Genomic DNA, 22,538 nt, shown 5'->3' on the forward strand with positions numbered 1-22,538 from the left:
AAAGGATGGCTAGTTGTCTCAAGCACATGTATGAGACTGATGAAGATAGAGAATGAACTTCGCAAAAAAAAAAACAACCCAAAAAAGACTGCTGGACCTTCAAGAAAGAATGTAGTGAATGATGGCCAGGTACTATAACAAGGACCTAAGTTATCACTTTTGTAAGAATATAGATTGTCCCTGAAAATACTTAAAAATTGTTCCTGAATTTTACATCACCTGTTCCTGATGGTCAAGTTTGGATGTAGGCATGTGTGTGTACCTGTGCGTTTTATACGGTCCCAGGTAAAGCACCTTGAGAGTCAGCTGCTGCACCTGACCAAGGACCAGGTAGACACTAAGTGCAAGCAGGTACGACTGAAGGACGACAACAGCGTCCTCCTCAACAGGTGTGTGGGTGTGTGTGTGTTTGTGTTCATTCTTGGGTATAAGATCTTTTCACTATAACTGATATCAGATAAGGTGATTGGGAAGAGAAACTGTAGGGAAGGGGAAAGTGTCACTGTTCGAGCATGTGTGTGTGTAAAATTGTGTGTACTTGTGTTTTCCAAGTTGAGAAAATGTCTATTTATAAAGCCTGGTATTAGACAGTGAACATAGCTGAGTGAAGTTTTGTTTGAAAAAAAGAAAAAAAAAAAAAATCTTTTGGTGTCATATACTGTACCATGTCAAACTGATGCAAACTAGCCTATCAGGTAGCCCTGCTTGGCCAAATTTTATGCTGCTGACAATGAAAAACACCTGTCCTCTGATGTGATGACATCGATTGAGGTAACAATCTAACATCCTTATAATGAATTACTAACAACTGTGAGTAACTAACAACTATGACAGTAAACCAGCTGGACTGTTCAATAAAGATATTTTTTAATTGTACATAAGCAAAAGATGAAAGACCAAAGAAAACACCTTCTCTCGCACAAACACATACACAAAAAAGGTGGGAAAAGGGAAGCGAAAAAAAAAAAATCTAAGGAAAAGAAATAAAAACACAATCAATGGAGCATCTGAATAAAAATTTTTGACATTTTCACATTCAATGATTTGATTTCTATCCAAAGTATTCAGCTTGTTCCCATTATTATTTTCATTCTTTTTCCTCTAGTTATTTTCCATGCAAAATGCTGGTTTATAACATTCTCATCCAGCGGTAAAAGTGGACAGGTAACAGTGAATCTTTGCAGTCAGGTTGTATTGTCCCTTTGTTGTTGTTCTTTTTCATCAGCTGTGTGAAGTGTCACTGGGGCACCGCACTGAACTGCTGACCAGATTCCTCCAGGACTGTGTGCCGGTTGTGTGTCAGTGATGAGGTCTCTGCAGATGCCTTTCTTGTCCAGTCTGCAGTGTTGTTAGCCCATCTTCCTCTTCATTTCCCTCCCTCAATATTTCCTTGAAGCACTGTTTCAGCAAGGCCATTGGATCTTAGTGGCTGTACCACCTTTTTGACTCACTTGTGTAAACAAAGTGAGTCTATGTTTTAACCCGGTGTTCGGTTGTCTGTGTGTGTGTGTGTGTCTGTGTGTGTGTGTGTCTGTGTGTCCGTGGTAAACTTTAACATTGCCATTTTCTCTGCAAACACTTTGTCAGTTGACACCAAATTAGGTATAAAAATAGGAAAAATTCAGTTCTTTCCAGTCATCTTGTTTAAAACAATATTGCACCTCTGGGATGGGCACAAAAAAATAATAAATGAAGCCTAATTATATGCAAACTGCATTTACTGTTATATTTATATTTTTTGTATTCTCTAAACTTGGCACTTTGATCTGATATTCTGACCCAACAAGAGCAGTCATTATTATCATTTTTGGTTCAAACAGGAACTTCTTTTGCTAAGCATGGAAGTTTTATTTATTTTGCAAACGTTTTGGTGCAGATAGTAAAAAAGTGAAATTACTCTGTAATTAATGCTAGAGGACTTAATTTGCTTTGAACTGATCTTTCTCATCTTAAACATTACATTTTGAAATTATACTCAGTACATAAAAAGCTTGGATTTTTTATTTTAAGTGTATCACAAGTGAGTCCTGAAGGCCTTGCTTCTCTTGTTTTTTCTTTTCTTGACTGATGTCAGCAGATTTTCATCAGGTCCATTGTGCTGCTTGATGGTGTGGTGCACATGTTCATTGATGATGTGATCAGTGTATCTGGTGTCTAGTTTCTTGCAATAACACCTCATTTCCATGGTTTAAATTCTTCTCTCCAAATTTGCCGTGAGAGTCCATGTCTTGCATGCATACAGGAAGATGGAATACTAGTGCACGCAGGGGTCTGATGTTGTGTTTCATGGAGATATTGCTGTCCTTCCATATAGGTTTCAGTGTGGACAGTGCTAATGTCTTTACTATCCTTGAGAGAATTTCTATGGAGTCTACATGTGACTGATGTTGATGTTGGTGTTGTGTTGGACAGAGTGGTGTTTCTGGAGGAGCAGCTTCGAGACATGGAGCTGCAGACAGAGGAGCGCCTCTCTGAGGAGCGACGCTCCCACCAGGAGCACATGGTCAGGGTTTGGACGTTGTTGTGTTGCAGGGGGTTTTGTGGTGTTGGTTTTTTTCTTGTCCTTTTTTTTTTGGTGGGGGGAGGGGGGGGGGATATTTCTTTTGACTCTGTTTTAGTTCTTGTTTATTTGGGATGGGCTGGTCTGGTTTGCATATGAATGAATTTCATCTGTTAAGGTTGGGTTTGTTTTGGCTTTTTCTTTGTGGTTTTTTTTTTTTTTTTTTGGGGGGGGGGGGGGGGTTGAGGGGGTGGGGGGGGGTAGTTAGAGGGCAGAAGGCTGGGCTTGTTGTTTTGTTTTTCTGAAGCATCTTTATTTACCATTTTATCAGAAACCCCAGATCACTTGGCTTTTAGTCAGACAGCGAATCAGTTGGTCAGTCAAGTCGTTCAGTAAACATTCCATTGTTTCTCTTCATTCATTTTTCTCTTTCCTTCAAATGAAAGGAAGACCTGAGAAAACACAACATAGAGCATGAGCATGTCTGCAAACACACAAACACAAAATACAAACTGGTTTGTTGCATGCATGCATATGCACGCACTTGTATGTTTAACACACCTATACACAAGCACACAGTAAAAAAAAAAAATGCATTCTTTCCCACACACTCTCCCTCCCCAGCCCCCCCTCCATCCCCCCCCTCACACACATGCATGCACAGTCATGCATGCACACAAGCTCGCATACAAGCACAACAACTGGCCTAAATGTGAAAACATAATAATTAGTTAGTGAAGTATAGTTTTATTTGTGTGCTTTGTTGTTGTTATGTCAAAAGACATTAAATGAAATTGAACAAACACAACATGTACAAATACACACTTGCAAGAATGCAAGCAATGGGACACAATTAAACTTGCACATTTATGCAAGCACATAAAATGTGTGCATGAGCTCACTCATACCATTGCTTTAACACACACATTGGTATATTAAACTTAACTTTTCCAGGCAAGGCGAGATCGAGAAAAGGTTGAAGAAGTGGACTATTTGACAGAAAGGTTGGTTGTGCTTTTCTCACTGATCTTGTGGTCTGTTATTGTTTTGCTCTGTGGTGTAGTGACACATTTTTTTTTGTTGTTTTAAATCATTTGCTGTGCAAGTTTGTATCAGCTTTGTCAAATACATATATATATATTGAATAATGGTTCACACCCAAAGGCTAGGGTACTATCTTCTACACAGTTTAGCTTTCTTCAAGACATTTCAGTGAATAATGTCATATACTGCTTTCTGTTCCTCTCTCTCTCTCTCTCTGTCTCTCTCTCTCTCTCTCTCTCTCTGTCAGAATAAACAACGCTTTCTTTGATGTTTGTTCTTTTTTCTTCCTTTAAAAAAATTAAAAGTTACTGTGCTAAAAGTTAAATGCTACAAATAAATCTTTGCTTGCATACCTTTTAGTTAAGAAATTTTAGGTCTTCATGTTGCATTTTGGAAGTTCTGGAGAAAATGAGAAAAGGACGATCTTTGGCTTGTTTTGCTGTCGTTGGAGGATGAAAAACAAGGTGTGTTTTTGAGGAAAGAGCAGAATTATCAGGCAGGGTTGGTGGGTGGGTGTCTCCATCAGCTCCTCAGAATTCACTGGGGACAGCATGTCACCAACAAAGAAGTGAGCACTCCTCTGGTGTGTGGCCTCCAGGCGACCTAACATCGATGGTTCCCTGTGGACTGCCGACGCTGGAACTGTGACGGACGAACCCAGGTGTGGCCGTGTATGGGGGAATCTAAATGAGCGGCATGGGAGTAATGCCACTGAAACGGCGCAGATGATGGGGCAGCAAAAAAAAAAGAAAAAAAAAAAGTGAGCAGACGCACAGACATCAACAACGTCATGGATGAGGCATCTGCTTAGCAGATGTGGTGTAGCGTATATGGATTTGTCTGACCGCAGTGATGCCTCCTTGAGCTATTGATACTGATACTGATACATGGATGAGGTGAAATACAGACGCTTGAGGTGGCTGGGCCACGACCTGAGGATGAATAAAATCAGACATCGTTACATTGCCTTCAGATGGGCACCCCGAGGGAAAAAGAGAGGCAGACCATGAGGCACATGGAGAATAACTGTGGAAGAGGAGATGAAAACAGAAGGCAAAACATGGAATGAAATCAGCTGGCTCGCTCGAGATCAAAATTTGTATTTGCATTTGTATTTCTTTTTATCACAACAAATTTCTCTCTGTGAAATTCGGGCTGCTCTCTCCAGGAAGAGCGCGTCGCTACATTACAGCGCCACCCATTTTTTGTATTTTTTCCTGCGTGCAGTTTTATTTGCTTTTCTTATCAAAGTGGATTTTTCTACAGAATTTTGCCAGAAACAACCCTTTTGTTGCCGTGGGTTCTTTTACATGCGCCAAGTGCATGCTGCACACGGGACCTCTGTTTATCGTCTCATCTGAATGACTAGCATCCAGACCACCACTCAAGGTCTAGTGGAGGGGGAGAAAATATCGGTGGCTGAGCCGTGATTCGAACCAGCACACTCAGATTCGGGACGCGTTACCTCTAGGGGCTCCAGAGACTCTCAAGAGACTGGAGAAGGTTTGTTTTTTGGCTTGCGCTTCCAGTCATAGTGAAGCGGACTGAGTAATTAAGTTGGTGGGGGTGTGGCTGTGTGCAGGTGGCGGCGTATAGAGAAGGAGTACGAGTCTCTGAAAGAGGAGACGGCCAGTCTGCGTCATGAGATCAACAGGCTGAGAAGTGTGAGTTGTTGTGTTCTTCTTCTTCTTGGTTTTTTTCCGTCAGCTGTGTGGAATAATTTTAAGGAGAAATTTTCACTTTTTTTTTTTTAAACAGAGCTGTATTGCTGTGTTTTGGATTTCCATAAAGAACTGTTGTCGTTAAGTAAATGTGTGCTTGTCACACAACTGTGTCTGTGTATATATGTGTGTGTGTGTGTGCCAGTGTTTGTTTGTGTGTATTTATGCATGCATGTATGTCAGTGTGTGTGTGCCAATGTATGTGTGTATGTGTGTGTATGTCAGTACACATGTATGCTTGTGTGTGTGTGTGTGTGTGCGTGTGTGTGTGTGCAAATGCTGTATGGATGTGCATATACGTGCACACACTGTCATCAGTCACATACGTACACATCTGTGACTCCAGGAGAAGTTGGACCTGCAGGAGCGGATGCTGGAGAAGCAGGAGATGTACAACATGCTGTACGATGACCACGAGCAGCTCAAGGGAGAGTACCACAAGCAGGAGGAGCTGCACCAGCGAGAGCGACGCTCCACGGGACAGGTAGGGGGCGTGGCACACGTCACCATTGGCGTGACAGCCGACTGGTTAGAGCTTTTTGTTTGCAATCTGATTGTCCAGGGGTCGATCATGGTATCAGTGCCTGGTAGGATGTCTTTTTGTTTCTTTTTTTTTTGTTTTGTTTTGTTTTGTTTTTGGATTTTGTTTTTCTTTTTTTTTTCTTTTTTTTTGTTTTTTTTTTTTGTTGTTAACAAATTTGCTGGCGGTGTTACTTCATCAGCGCTGCAGGGGAGGAAGCCTCCTTGAAAGGGAGATAAGCCTTCTGATTAAAATTGTGTTGTTTTGAATGCGCTTGTTAACACGATCGCAGATCCAGGACTGTTCTTTTTTTTTTTTATCAGACTGGTGAGTTGTATTCAGTATTGTATTGTGTTGTGTTACACAGTATTATTTCATAATGTGGTGCATTGTTTTGTGTGTTTGATTGTGCTGTATTTTGCTGTGTTACATATTACTGTGTTATAGTGTTGTGTGGTGTATTATTTTGAAGTGTACTGTATTGTATCAATAGAGCACCGTGATGGTCTGGGGGTCAGAGGCAATGAGCTGCTCATAAACAAACACTGCAGTGATGTGTGCAGTGGCTGATGGGCGCAATAGCCGAGTGGTTAAAGCGTTGGACTGTCAATCTGAGGGTCCCGGGTTCGAATCACGGTGACGGCGCCTGGTGGGTAAAAGGTGGAGATTTTTACGATCTCCCAGGTCAACATATGTGCAGACCTGCTAGTGCCTGAACCCCCTTCATGTGTATATGCAAGCAGAAGATCAAATACACACGTTAAAGATCCTGTCACCCATGTCAGCGTTCGGTGGGTTATGGAAACAAGAACATACCCAGCATGCACACCCCCGAAAACGGAGTATGGCTGCCTACATGGCGGGGTAAAAACGGTCATACACGTAAAAGCCCACTCGTGTGCATACGAGTGAACGCAGAAGAAGAAGAAGAGTGTGCAGTGGCTGAATGGTCACAGCACTGGATTCCAGCTTCAGTTTTCTGATCGCCAGGGTCAACATACGTGCAAACCTGCTAGTGCCTTTACCCCCTTTGTGTGTGTATGTACACATTCAGAAGATCAAATACACACTGTAATCCATGACAGTTTCAGTTTCAGTTTCAGTAGCTCAAGGAGGTGTCACTGCGTTTGGACAAATCCATATACGCTACACCACATCGGCAAAGCAGATGCCTGACCAGCAGCGTAACCCAACACGCTTAGTCAGGCCTTGAGAAAAAAAAAAAGGGTGAATAAATAATAGATAAACTTACATAAATAAATAAATAAATAATAATTATAATATAAAAAAGGTAGTAGTAATGATCATAATAATAATAATAATAAATAAATAAATAAATAAATAATGATAGTGTTTGGTGAGTAATGGAAACGAGAACAGCCACCCTCCCTCTGCCTCCGTTCCCTCTTCCAGGTCATCAGTTTCTATAGCTTTCTATCTACATGAATCTGTCATTTCTATGAATCAGAGCGATGCGTGCAACTGACTAGTGTGAAAGCTCATGATTTGTCCATGCACAAGATCCAGCGTTGTACAGATACTTTTCTTCTCTTCGTTAATAGTTGTGTAGGATTAAAACTCATTTTCAGTTTCAGTTTCTGAAGGAGACGTCACTGCGTTCAGACAAATCCATATACTCTAGTCCATATCTGTTAGGCAGATGTCTGACCCGTAGCATGACCCAACATGTTTAGTCAGGCCTTGAGTGCATGCATATATATTTGTGTATCTATCAGAATGGATTTCTTCTGCAGAATTTTTTCCAGAGGACAACAGTCTCGTTGCCAAGGGTTCTTTTTCGGTGTGCGAAGTGCATGCTGCACTCGGGACCTTGGCTTATCATTTCATCCGAATGACTGGACGCTCAGTCTGATTTTCCAGTCAAACTCGGGGGAAAAAGGGCAAGAGCAGGATTCAAAACCAGACCCTTATGGACTCTGTATTGGCAGATGAGCATCTTAACCATTCTGCCACCTTCCTCTAGGATGACAACTAACCATAGTAGGTGGTGTCCTATGTACGTTAGATCAGAACAGGCACCACTGAATACCGCCGAAGTGACTCAGCAGCAGTGCAGGGTCTCCTCTGGTGTATGGCCTCCTGGCGACTTAACATCGATGGTTCCCTGCAAACTGCCGATGCTGGGACTGTGACGGATGAACCCAGGTGTGGCTGTGTAATGGGGGACTCAGAATTAGCAGCATGGGAGTGATGCCATTGAAACGGTGCAGATGATGGGGCAGCCAATAAAAATAAATAAAATTTAAAAAATAAGGGATGAAAACTAACAGTGAACAAGTCAAAAAACCACCGAGGCAACCATGTGTTTGTTCTGTATTGTCCGTGTGTTCTGTATGGCTTGTTCAGGATTAAAGAGGCTATGTCAGTCTTGAATAAAAGCTAATTTGTGTTTGCACATTTCCTCTGTCATTGCTGCTGTGTGTACATGTCAGATGATCAGTATAAGGACAAGCCCGGTGCTTCTCTTTTTGAGGAAGTGTCTGGGTTTGTTCCAATGTACCTTTTATTTTCCAGTGTGCTTGCTGAATCGGTAGCATAAGCAGCATTGACATGAAGTTGTGTACCTTGTGCATGGAGAGAGTTACCACTCTGTACTATTTGTTAATCATTTGATCTCCTGGCCTCATTGTTTATAAATTTTTAGTGAACACACCAGTGACAGTGCTGCCCACTGTTCCAGCTGGTGGACGAGCTGGGCAAGGAGCTGGAGGACCTACGCAGGTATAAGCAGGACGTGGAGACAGGGGTTCGAAAACCGGGCGACAGCGTGTCGGAACTCCCAGGGCGCTACCTGGAACTGCAGGATGAGATTCACAAGCTGAAGAGGGTAAGGAAGGGAATGCAGACGTGGGAATTTTGAACCGTTTTGTTTTTGTCTTTCCACTCTACTCTAAATGATATCAATGTGTGTGGTTTTTTTGTGTGTGTTTTCTTGTGTATTATGTATGTGTGTGGGAGTGGGGGTGTGCATGCATTCTTGGTCTGTGTGTGTGTGTGTGTGTGTTGTTTTTGTTTAGAACAGTCATGTGTGTTGATCAGGAGAACAATTTTTTTCTGTGTTTGTTTCGTTGATCAGGAAAAACAATAGTGTGTGTGTGTTGTTGATGACCAGGAGAACAAGACATTGAGGGACAGCAACGAAGACCTGAACGTCCAGCTGGTGAACCGCTGTGTGGAGGAGGGGAAGTCACTGCTGCACGACGGGGGCACCGCCTCCCTGGCTGAAGAACTGGACCACCTCACCAAGGAGGAGGTCAGTCAGTCCGGCTCTTTGACAAGTGGACAGGGGTGCTTGGGCACTCTGTTGTATTGTGCTACTTTTTCAGTGCACAGCAGATTACTCAGTGAGAAATTCTGGACTCGTGTGATGTGTGTGACTGATGTGTTATGTGTTTGACACACATGTGACGTGTTTGATATTTGTGACACATGTAACAGGTGTTACTTGTGTGACTTGTGTTTGACATGTGTGACCTGTGTGGTGTATAACCTGTGTGGTGTATGTAACATGTGTGTATCGTGTATGATGTGTGATGTGTGTGACGTGTGGTATGTGTGACGTGTGTTTGACATGTGTGTCCTGTGTGTCGTTTACGGCCTGTATGATGTATGTGACATGTGTGTAACATGTGTAATGTGTTTGACATGTGTGATGTGTTTTTGACATGTGTCCTGTGTGATATATTTGACATGCGATATGTGATGTGTGATTTATGTAAGTTTGTCTGTGGCCGTATTTGTTTTAAGCTGCTGTGCAATGCTCACGACTGTTTACTTTGGCCATTGATTTTCGTGACTTTGACTTGTGTGGCTTGTGTGATATGTATGACATTTATGAAGTCTGAGACTTGTGTGATGTATATGATGCATGTGACGTGTGTGTGATGTATGTGTGTGACTTGAGTGTGAGGTGTGTTTGACTTTTATGTAACTTATGTGTGAGGAGTGTGTGACTTGAGTGTGGAGTGAATGACTTATGTGTGAGGAGTGTGTGACAGGTGTGTGACTTATGTATGTGAGTGTGTGACTTATGTGTGTGGAGTATGTGACTTATGTGTGATTTATGTATGAGGAGTGTGTGACGTATGTGTATGGAGTATGTGACGTATGTGTGAGGAGTGTGTGACTTATGTATGAGGAGTGTAGGAGTGTGTGACTTATGTATGAGGAGTGTGTGACTTATGTGTATGGAGTATGTGACTTATGTGTGAGGAGTGTGTGACTTATGTATGAGGAGTGTGTGACTTATGTGTATGGAGTATGTGACTTATGTGTGAGGAGTGTGTGACTTGTGTGTGACTTTTGTATGAGGAGTGTGTGACTTATGTGTTTGGAGTATGTGACTTATGTGTGAACAGTGTGTGACTTGTGTGTGAGGAGTGTGTGACTTGTGTGTGAGGAGTGTGTGACTTATGTGTGTGAAGTCTGTGACTTGTGTGTGAGGAGTGTGTGACTTATGTGTTTGGAGTATGTGACTTATGTGTGAGGAGTGTGTGACAGGTGTGTGAGGAGAGTGTGACTTCTGTGTGAACAGTGTGTGACTTGTGTGTGAGGAGTGTGTGACTTATGTGTGTGAAGTGTGTGACTTGTGTGTGAGGAGTGTGTGACTTATGTGTGTGAAGTGTGTGACTTGTGTGTGAGGAGTGTGTGACTTATGTGTGTGAAGTCTGTGACTTGTGTGTGAGGAGTGTGTGACTTATGTGTTTGGAGTATGTGACTTACGTGTGAGGAGTGTGTGACAGGTGTGTGAGGAGAGTGTTATTTCTGTGTGAACAGTGTGTGACTTATGTGTGAGGAGTGTGTGACTTATGTATGAGGAGTGTGTGACTTATGTGTATGGAGTATGTGACTTATGTGTGAGGAGTGTGTGACTTATGTATGAGGAGTGTGTGACTTATGTGTATGGAGTATGTGACTTATGTGTGAGTGTGTGTGAAGTGTGTGACTTGTGTGTGAGGAGTGTGTGACTTATGTGTGTGAAGTGTGTGACTTGTGTGTGAGGAGTGTGTGAAGTGTGTGACTTATGTGTGTGAAGTGTGTGAAGTGTGTGACTTATGTGTGTGAAGTGTGTGATGTGTGTGTGATGTGTGTGTGACAGCTGCTGCAGAAGCTGGGCCAGGAGCAGGAATACAACAAGCGGCTGAAGCAGTACATCGACCGCATGCTGCTCATCATCCTGGAGAAGAGCCCCTCCATCCTGGAGATCAACAATATTGCCTCCTGAAACCCCACCCCTCCCCACCCACTGACCCACCTGCCTACAGTCCTCCCCTTCAACACTCCCCTTCACCCACCCCAACAGGCCCTCCCCACCCACAACACAATGCCCAGCCACCCACCCACCGAAATTCCTCCACTTTCCCACTACCCAGCCCACATTCCACCACCCCCACAGCCACCCCCCTGCCTCAATGTCCACCACTCCCCCACCCCCCACAGCCACTCCCTACCACCCACCCACCCAGTTGTCTCCCTGCCTCAAAATCCACCACTCTCCCACCCCCTACATCCACTTCCCACCGCCTCTCCGCCCATTATCATCCACACACATCTCCTGCTACCTTCCACTCCACCCCACCGCCATTCCCCATCCTGCTGCCCATTTCCCCACCACATCCCCCACCCAAATTCCTACACACACACCCTTTACAGCTGCTCCCCACCAACCCCCCCCCCCCAAAACCCCCCCTCTCCCACAACCTTTCCCCATCCTACTGCCCATCTCCCCACGCCACCCCCCACCCACCCAAATTCCTACACACACCACCTTTACAACCCCACACCACCCACCCACCTCTGCACCATGGACGGTGCCTGCATATCACCTGATAAAGGGGACTGTACAGTTGTGGTTTCTCTCACACACATAGGGCCAGGGGATAGTGTTCATTCACATGGCATTGGGGATTCTCCACTGGGAAGGCTTGCAGTGTGCGATACCGATACCTCTCTGCCAAACATACAGTAGTATGTTTTGTTACAGTGGTTCTCTTCCTGAAGAGGTTCTGGAATGTGTAAAATGGGCATTACGCCAGTCATCCACGGAAGGAGCTGTGTTTTTGTGTGTGAATTTTTTGTGGACTGAAAGACAGCACTTTTACAAAGTGAAATGCCAAGCTTTTTTTTTTTTTTTTTTTTTTTTTTTTGTTGTTGTTAATGACTGGTCTTTTATTAAGTGGACTAGAATACAAGGCTTTCCTTGTAATGGACCGGAAAAGAAGTGTATCCATACAACAGCAAAATAAAAACAAGTTTCAGTCAAGGATTTGTTGTTGAGGACAAGTGGGTGCAGCAGGAATGATTTTTGTGGTGCAAAGTATTCAGTGTAAATTCACAAGGTGCATTTTGCCCCTGTTCCCCCGAAACAGAAAAAAGTGATTGCGTACCTGCATGATAGTGGGGGGGAAAAAACTCTTTCATGGACAGCTGTTACAGCGACAGTCATCAGGTGTGTGTTCTTCAAAAGCTTGTCAAGACCCTGTAAAATCAGAGGAGAGGATGCTGGTTTGTCCTGCTATGCAGAATGTGACGACACAAAAATAATCTCAAGCAGTTTGTGACAATCTTAGAAACTTTGTAATGATAATAATTGCAAAGGGAAATAATCATCTCAAAAAAAGTTGTAATACTAATAGTGGCCATAAAAACATTTCACACAGCAATTGCCTATTATTGCAAAGGCAAAAATACATTCAGATACTCATTTCAGACAGCAAAGAAAATCAGTCTTCTAACCTATGGGTGAAAGGTAAGGGGAGGAGTGTGGGCAAGAAACAAACAAAAACAAAAACAAAAAAAACACCCTTGCTTCTTTGAAATGGACGTGGTGGAATAATGATGGCAGCCACTGTTTTATCACCTGTCATGCTGTCAGGGTGTGTCGAGAGAGACTTGGGGCATGACAGTTCAGATTTTAGCCGTGCAGAAAGATAAAGAGACTTGACAACGTGAGTTTTACTTGTGCCTAATGATTGATGTCCTTTATTTGATCCAAACTGAACAATTGTTTTCTGTATTTCTGGGATTTTTTGTGTTGTGTGTTTTGTTTTGTTTTTTAATCAGTTCTCATGATTGTGAATCTCTTGTTAACATGCTGAACATCTCTGCTGCTTCAGTGACATATGTTGTTGTTTTTTTTCTGCATGGATTTGGTCTTCTTAACTCTTTATTGCACCAAGTGTGCACATGGGCATGAACCATGAACCTGACCTCAGAATTGTACAACAAAGAAAGATCAGTTAGATGGACCACATCAGCTGCCTCATGTTCCTCTTTGTTTCTTGTGTTATAGTTGAAATGATATCAAAGAGGCTATACTGTAGTACAGCCATCAAGTTTATTGTGTTATAATCTCATAATTTCATTGGGGCTATACTGCAGTGAAACCACCACTAAAAGACTCCGAATGAACAATTAGAATCTCATGAAAAATGAGGTCCCCACATACAAAGCATTTGTGTGCATGGGTGGACCCACATTTACACATGCACATGAATGTGTGCATGCGCACACACACACAGCACATATGCATGCATGCGCACATGTAATCACACATACACTCACAGATGCACTCTAACACACACACACACAAACAAACAAAAAAAGAAAGAAGATTTTGAGCACACAAGAAATAAGATTCTGAATACACATTTGTAACGTAACACAGCACTTTATATTTCTGCTGATGAGTCATGACAGTCCAGTCAGTGGCTGAAAGTTCTGTTCTGATAGGAGTTAGTTCTGTCATTTATGCAAGTGGGTATTAGTGGGACACAGCCGAAGATTTGTTTCCGCAGTAACTAACTGATGGCCAGGGTATACGGTACATATTGACTGATATGTCCTTGTAAATGACACGTGCATGTAATTATAAATTACGCCGATCACTATCACATTGTCTCTGACTGTGCACAGTGGCAATTTGGGTCAGTTGAAAGTCATGTGTGCTGTGCTGATGTATGTTTGTTTTTGTTTTGTTTTTTTTGCTGTGCTAATGTATGTACAGAGGCTGGTCACACTGGTGCTGGGCATGGTGTTGTTTGTTTCTTTGTGTATCTGTTTGTTTATTTATTTTCTGATTTATTCTTTTATTTATTTGCTTATTTATGAATGTATTGTCATCTGCAGGAAAGTGTCATGCTGTGGCTGGTTGCAGTTTTTTTTTTAGAACAGAGAGCTTGCACTCATAGGTCATCTGTCTCATACTTGTGCATGATGTGTTAATGCTGATATACACATGGCATGCACACACACACACACACACACACACACACACACACACACACACATGTACACTGACGATTGATTTCTGTTTCCTGGAATCAAGAATTTCTCATTGGAGTGTGTTGTCAAGGGTCCGTGTCGTCATTTATATTAAATGCAATATTTCTGAAATATGACAACGTGGTGTTGCATTGCTTTGTGTCCTGTAGCAGCTGTCGCTCAGTGTATGATTTGTCGTCAGATGCTACATTCGTAAATTCCTCAGACTGACAGTATCTTGATACAGGTGATCAGTTTGAGCAGGTGGCAGTACTACTGTATGCATTCCATCCGAAAGGAAATGCTGAATGTTTATAGTTGGTCTCATACACTGATTGCCCGTTAACACATATCCATATAGGTTGTAATAATTTTTTTCAAAAAGAAGCTTTTAAGACAAAATCTTTCCTGACATATCATGTAAGCATTTTAGTCTGTTCTCTGCTCCCATCACCCGCCCTGCCTCTCCTTTCTCACTGTATGTCCATCACTCACGCATGCACACAAGTGGGTGCACGCATGCACACACACTCGCGCACACACGCACACGCATACACACACACACACACACACACACACACACACACACATACACACACACTGGAACTTGGCAAGACAAAAATGAATTTAGGCCACACCTGTCTTACAGGTACCAACTTCAGTTTTGTTATCAGTTGTTGGTGTTGATGACTTTTAAACCCTCTGCTTGCTTGAAGAAGACAGGGATCGTTGATCTACAGCGCTGTGAAACAAGCCCAGAGTCGGATCAGATCGAGGCCAGCAGATTACCTTCACGATGGCCTTGACCTTTGCCCCCTCACCCCTCTCCTGGCCCTTACAATTTGTGTATTGCATTTTCTTTATAAAGTAAAAGGTTTTCTCTTTGTACTATTTCCTAATAATGTAATGCTGTTCTATTGAAAATTATGGATCAATTACATGTATTGTTCCTCCAATACACCCCCACCCCACCCCACTGCTCTCACCCACTGATCTCTTGCTTCTGTGATACACACTTGAAGACCTCATGATCTGATATATAACAACATTGTCAAATGGTAGGATAGCCTCTCACAATATTTGTTCATCTTTATGTTGCTTGTATTATGTGTATGAAGATTTGTAACATCCTTTTCAAAGAGTAGGACATATTTTGTTTCTATTGTTCTGTATCTATTTATTGCTTGGAATACATGTTTCAAGAGTTATTTATCTATAAAATCACTTTCAAGTGGAAGATAGGTGTTGATTAATATTTGTTTTTGTTTTGTTTATCTAATCATTACTTGGAATATGTATATGTTTGTCTTGAGATTTATAATATTTTCATATGGTAGGGTAGCAGCTCAGTGTTTGTGCACAATTTGTCTATTTGTGGCTTTGAATTGAGAGTTATCTGTTTTATCACTTGCAATTGATTTGACCTGTTTGCAAATGTATTTATGTAATTATTGCTTTGAGATGATTTTTTTTACATGACATGTTTTTCCTTACTTTGCATTGTCTGCTTTGCGTTTTTTTCTGGAAATTTTGTGCCATGCATGTCACATGATGCGACAGCAGGCGAAGGGAAGATCTGTGTCACGTTTTTTTTTTTCCATTCTTCATATGGTTGCCATGGAATCTTAATGTCTTTCCATCTGCTTGTCTGTGTTGATGGATTGCAACTTCCATGTTCACTTGCATGTACAAGCATTTTTTTTTGTTATTTTTTTTATTAATGACTGTTTTAGCCCACTGTTAAGGCAACCATACACTGGTATGATCGTGTTTCCCCTAACCCACCAAATGCTGACATGGATTATGGAAGTTTTAACGTGCATATTTGATCCTCTGCCTCTGTGTTCATTTGAAGGAGGTTCAGGTACTAGATAGTCTGCAGCACATATATACCTTAAAAATTGGAAATTTTTCCACCATCAAACCACCAGGTACCAATACTGCGATTGAATCTAAAGCCTTTTGATTGGGAGTCCAATGTTTTAATCCCTTGGGAAATGCACTCGTCTTCATGCTGCCTGAAGCAGGATTCCTACATTCCTTGCAGCAAGTTTCACCATTTGACCTCAGAATGCACAAAGCGTTGTCACTTTGAGTTCACTGAGAGTTTTTGTGTTTGGAAAGCTGGCACTTTATGCTGTATCATAACAAGACCGCAGTTGTTTTGGTGGGGCAGAGTGGGGTGGTTGGGCGGGGGGTGATAGGAAGTTAGGGGTGGGTGGGGGGATAGGTTTTGATTTAATGGTTGCAGATTTTTTTGTGTGAAAAAAGATGATGAGGAGCTCAAGAAATGAGAGAAAATCTGGCAAATGATTTATAGATATCTGTTTATCTGTGGAAATGTTATTTTCTGTTTAAAGCTTGCACCGTAGTGTGCCATACAAAAACACATGTCTGCACTGGGGAGGCAGGCAAAACTGTGATCATAAAATTTTGCTGGTGAAATATGGGATTGCGCTTATGATCATCACCATATCTTTTTTAAGCATGTTGGTGATGTGGTTTTCAGTAATCAATGACTTAATGTTTGTAGGAACCCTGTAAAAGGCTGGTGATCCAGCCAGGATCAGTTTTTTGGAGGATATCTGGAATCGTTCCTGGATCAGTGCAGCACATATGACTTTCCTTGCTTTGTATTCTTGCCATAGTTGAACTGTCAGTTTGGGTTTTGTTTTGCTAAGCAGGAATGAAACTATTTTATTTGTGTGTGTGTCTCTGTGTGTGTGTGTGTGTGTGTGTGTGTGTGTGTGAATTTGGCATATTTCCCAGGCATTTGTTTGATTCTTCCTTGCATACATTTGGTTTTCAGGGTGTACTTTTTTTTCTTTTTTACCCACAAAATATGAAAACCTATTTTTTTTTCTCCTTTTTTTATCCACAAGATATGAAAACCGGTTCTTTCTGAGAAAATGGTTTAGTTCTTTTCTTGGAGTTTAAATTTGATTTTTTCATTATATAGAATACTACAAATTCATTTCATTTGTGCTTGTGATGCAAGAAGTGCTCCATTTTGTATTCTCAAAATAATTGTTTTCCTTTTTTCTTTCTTTTTCTTTCTGGATTGAGGTTTGAGGTACTTTACATTATATCTTGATATATGTACACTTATAAACTGTGTTGTTGGGGTTTGTTTTTGGGGTTTTTTTTTTTTATATCAGTGCTCTCAGTTATCATCTCAGCAAATGTAATTCGTTTTTGGATGACTATATCAACCACAAAATTCACATATCTTCACTATACTGGCCTAACATACATACCGTTTAGTCACCTGTTCTTTCCCCCTTTATAGGGTAGCTGTTAGATACACATGTATTGTTAAAATGTATGTACGCAGTGTGTGTGTGTGTGTGCGTGTGTGTGTGTAGTCATATTTTGGTGTGTGTATGTAACATAGATGTAATGTTTTATGTTAACAAAGCGTTTTTGTAAAGCACCTAGAGCAGATTTCTGGATAGTGTGCTATATAAGTATCCATTATTATTATTATTATCTGTAGATTATATCTGTATGTTTAATGTTTAACATTCATAGTCTAAAGCATAATTTATGTTTTAAGCAGAAGAAAAAAGAAAGAGAGAAAAGCATGACAGAGAGGTCAGCAACTGTTCTGTGCCAAAAAAAAAAAAAAAAAAAAAAAAGAACAGGAAAAAAAAAGAAGAAAAACCAGAAAAGCCATGTGGATGTAATATCTGGACTTGTATATGTTTTCCACATGCACTTTGATATGTTTTCCATGTGCATTGATTATGCAGTACTTTTTATGATATCTGTGCATTGCATTCAGTTATTTTCCAGAATCTCTTCTGCATCTTATTCAGTTTATTTTGATTTTGGGGTTGGGTTTCGTTTTTTTATGGGGGGGAGGGTGTGGGGTGAAGGGCCTCTGGGGGAGGGGGAGGGGGAGATCTGTATCAATATCATAGCCTCACAATGTAATTTGGAGACACATATATATTTATTTATATAAAAGAATTATACTAGTTTTGTCTGTCTCTTTTGGGTGCCCTTTAAATAAGATTAATTACTTAGCTTGATTTATTCTCTCTCTCTCTCTCTCTCTCTCTCTCTCTGTTAATATTTCTTTCTTTCTGCTTGTCTTTATAAACAGCTCAAATAAAATGGATATTTTTTTTATCATGAACTGGTAGTTCACATATCAGCATTCTGAGGCAATATGCATGTGTTGATATGGGATGTCTTTGTCACAGCTTTTTTTTTTTCTTTTTTTTTTTTTTTTTACTGTCCTCCTTATCAGACTGATCCAGATGTCTTTCATCATTTCCCAATCCAGTTGAAGGATGGGACTTGGACAGAGGTAAATAAATATTGTACACAAAATGTATTATCATAGTTTATTTATTCATTTATATTCTCATGTACGAATTATATATTTTCATGTCAGGCCTCAAATTACCTCCAGCTCTTTGCAGGTGGCTGGGCTGTGAGCAGCATGGTTGGTCTTTTCATGTACAAAGCATATTACAGCTTTTAAGAGTTCTTTTCTATTTTCTTTTATGACCATTATTCTTTGTACATTATCCTGATGTACTTGAGCCTGTTAAAAATGCAGTTATGCTCCACTTGCCTGCTTTTCTCACACACACCCCCCCCAACCCCCACCGCCACCTTACTCTCAACACCCCTCTCTCTGCCCACACACATACACACCCTACCTTATATAGATATATATACATACAGAGAAGCCAGCTGTTACAATTTCGCCGTGTTATGCTTGATCGCAGTATGTTCTGACATTACACCAACATCAAAATTGTTCCGACTACTTCATAGCATGGTCACATGCATTCTTGTCGTAACATTACCCAGATGCTGTAGACACGAGGCCAGGGTGGTCACTACTAACCTTGGCCTCTCGTGATGATGCTCAGCTGATTGCATGCATGTTTATATTGAAACAGCAGTGAGTGGACCAGTCAGCTTAATTGTAGCAGTCACACCATGTTACAGATAGACCCAGGTGTTTGTGTGTCTTGTTGATAAAATGTACATTATCATGCAAGAAAAATAAGGTATTTCCTTGTCTTAAATGGTATGTTGATTTCTTTCATTTATATATTTATTTACTTCAGAATTGATCAAACTCCTCACAAACATTGTTGATGTTCTTGCTCGGTTTCTTCAAACATAAGATTAGTTAGAACATCTTCAATCAGACAACCCAAAATAAAGCAGTACAATGACTCCAGCACTGTGGACAATAAAATACAACTATTAAGCAACAACAATAACTCCTCTCCAAAAAAAATAATAAAGGTGTATGAAACGTGACTGATTTTGGGGTGAAAATCATCAGATTTTTGGTGGAAAAATATGGTTTTTTGCTAATGCTTGAATAAAACACACAGGGCAGAACCATGCAGTAAAATATTTTCAGAATCTTAATTCCTTTGTTTCCATGAATCAACTGAGTCTCACCAAGCAGTCATACAAGTTCCCTGAAACTCATTGCAGTTTCAGCTTGTACACGAGTCTTGCTCCCCTCAGTTCAAGATCTTGTGGACCGAGAAGGAAAATCCCCGCACAATCACAAACTGAGCACTTTTTCAGAACGTACTGCTGTTTATATCAATAATGACATCTGTTTGAAGATATTAAAAGAATGTATGATCATTATGTATGTGTATATATGATATCTAGAAAAAGAAAAAAACCCAATAGCTGTGGCCAACAAAATACATTAAAGGGGGGTATTCTTTTTTCCTACCTTTGAAGATACAATTTGTTGACACTAAACTGATAAGACTGGTATTTCTTCTTTTTTTTCTTTTTTGTTATCAATAGCATATAGGAACCAACCTTGGGAGAATGATGTCACCACTTCTTTTTTTCCTTATTTCCTTTTTGCTGCCCTATCATCTGCACCATTTTCAGTGGCATTACTTCCATGCTGCTCAACTCGAATCTCATCATACACAACCACACCTGGGTTTGTCTGCCTTCCACAATTCCAACCCCGGCAGTCCACTGGGAACTGTGGGTGTGAAGTCGCCAAGAGGCCACACAGCAGAGGTGTCACCATGAATCACTCACTTATTTACTGTCCATTATGCCTCATGAGATTCAGAGCAGCAAGGAAGAACCTCCACTCTCATCGGTTTTGGACCAGTCTCTGAATGGTACCCTTGGAGTACTTCAGGGTCTGAAGTTCTCCTGCAACTGTTCTGCACCAGTTGTTCTCTGTCCTTCCTCTCTGGCGTCTACCTTCTGGTGTCCAGTGAAGGGCTGGCCAGGTGATGTCGCTTTGCACTACTAACACTGTCAACAGTTTTGGGGCTCACAAAATATGTATGATATTCCGTCCATTTCCAACCAAGTGCCTATCTTCGAGATGCACTGCTCTGAGCTGACTGTCTATAATGACCAGTAATAACGTTTGTGGCACATGTTTCTCGATGGAGCCCTGAGAACAAGTCTGATAATACTTGTTCTCAGTCGAGTTAGATGAATAAAAAATTTTTTTGGATATGACTCTCCTTGATTCTTATTCCCATTTGACAGTGAAATACGTAGGAATATCTGTATCTCTTCATTATAGTTGGTTGTTTCATTGTTGTTGGTGGTGGTTTGTTTGGGGGTGGGTTGTCTGTGTATTGTTGGCAAGTGAAGGTGATAATGATCTGAATCAAGAGTGGCAAGTGTGAGAAAATGTTATTCTTTTTTGTCATGATTTATTCTGTTGTTGTTTTTGTTTTAGTTTTTAATGAATTTATAGTTTCTTTGCAGTAACAGGGTTTTTTGGTTGTTTTCTTTTTCATGAAATAGAGTGGACATGTACTGTACGTCTCTGTCACGTTTCCCACTCTCTCACATTTCTTTTCCTCTGGTTCTGTGTGATCTGTTTTCCTTATTTTAAACATAGATGATCAGTTGTTTTCTTTACAGCCAGTTTTCATAAAACGAAAAAGAGTGTAACTCCCCATTTTCTGATTGTAAGGTTTTTTCAACAGCTGTTGGATTTTCCATATCTCAAGTCATGTTTTGAACTAGATTGATACAATCCCACAAGCACAAAATAAAGATTTTTTTCTGCTATTGTGTCTATATGCAAATGTGTGTGTGTGTCTGTGTGTGTGTGTGTGCTTGCAATCGCATCTGTTACTGTGTGTGTGAGTTAATGCACTTGTGTGTGCATTCATGCGTGCATGCATCCTGGTACATGTGTGCATGCATATGTGCATGCATGGACTCTGTACACATGCCCACATGAATGTACGTAGATCTGCATATGTGGAGTGATGGCCTAGAGGTAACTTGTCCACCTAGGAAGCGAAAGAATCTGAGCATGCTGGTTCGAATCATGGCTGAGCTGCCAATATTTTCTCCCCCTCCACTAGACCTTGAGTGGTGGTCTGGACGCTAGTCATTTGGATGAGACGATAAACTGAGGTCCCGTGTGCAGTATGCACTTAGCACACATAAAAGAACCCACGGCAACAAAAGGGTTGTTCCTCAAAATTCTGTAGAAAAATCCACTTCTATAGGAAAAGTAAATGAAACTGCACGCAGGAATAAATACAAAAAAATGGGTGGCGCTGTAGTATAGCGATGCGCTCACCCTGAGGAGAGCAGCCCGAATTTCACACAGAGAAATCTGTTATGATAAAAAGAAATACAAATATGTGTTTGTGAGCTAAATTAGGGCGTGGCCCCAAAGATTTGTAAACATGTAGGCTGCATGTAGGCTATACGCCCAAGTCTCCTCAGTCAGTATTGTAACCCAATAGTACAGTTCAGTCTACAGTATTCCACCAGCGACACCAGCCCTTACCTATGCTGTGCAGTCAAGCGAAACGCGATGAAGAGCCCAGATGTGTATCTGGTACAAATGAACATACTCTTGCAGACGTTTCACACATAAACACACACCGTCTTTCTGCTCTGCCCTGGCCCAGGCCGCAAGGCAGAGAGAGAGGGAGGACAGTTTTGCCCCCAACCTCCACCCCAACCCCGAACTTTGCACTCTTTCCCCTTTATTTTATTCAGTTGTCCTGTGGCTGGACAGAGGCATGTGTTGTGCGAAGTATAAGAGGTGGTGGTGATGTTGATAACTAGTGACAACCAAGACGCCTTTGACCAGTACAACGACGACGTTGGTCATGATGAAAGTAGCCAGGTTCATTAATACCGGTTGCGATAAGAATAATGATGATGTTGATGACGATGGTTAAAACATCCACATCAGTAACGGTGAGAACAGGATAAGAACAGTGGCAGTTGCAAGAAAAAGCAGCTAGGAAAAGAATGATGGTGGTAATAGCTATGGTGATGATGACGACGACGACGACTATGATGCTGACTGACGATGATAATGACAATCGACGATCATGATGATTGAATTAACTTGAAATGACTAAAGGAACGCTCGGACACCAATCATTTCCAAAAATGCGAAAGCTTCACACACACATAACTGGACACTAACTAACCGTGCTAACCACAGCACGGTCTC

The 22,538-nt window shown here is 41.2% G+C and overlaps 1 protein-coding gene across 1 annotated transcript in view; it reads left to right on the forward strand.

The window, feature by feature from the left end:
• LOC143292499 (LLGL scribble cell polarity complex component 2-like) overlaps positions 1–22,538 on the forward strand; it is an 89,321-nt gene that overhangs the window by 23,148 nt on the left and 43,635 nt on the right. Inside the window, exons 8-15 of the mRNA XM_076602839.1 lie at positions 286–389; positions 2,413–2,503; positions 3,455–3,504; positions 5,127–5,208; positions 5,612–5,749; positions 8,487–8,633; positions 8,919–9,059; positions 10,905–11,016. Coding sequence (XP_076458954.1) covers positions 286–389; positions 2,413–2,503; positions 3,455–3,504; positions 5,127–5,208; positions 5,612–5,749; positions 8,487–8,633; positions 8,919–9,059; positions 10,905–11,016 — 865 coding nt within the window. The remainder of the gene's footprint in view (positions 1–285; positions 390–2,412; positions 2,504–3,454; positions 3,505–5,126; positions 5,209–5,611; positions 5,750–8,486; positions 8,634–8,918; positions 9,060–10,904; positions 11,017–22,538) is intronic.

The sequence above is a fragment of the Babylonia areolata genome, chromosome 18, assembly GCF_041734735.1.
Source record: "Babylonia areolata isolate BAREFJ2019XMU chromosome 18, ASM4173473v1, whole genome shotgun sequence".
In the NCBI taxonomy this organism is placed as follows: Eukaryota; Metazoa; Mollusca; class Gastropoda; order Neogastropoda; family Buccinidae; genus Babylonia; species Babylonia areolata.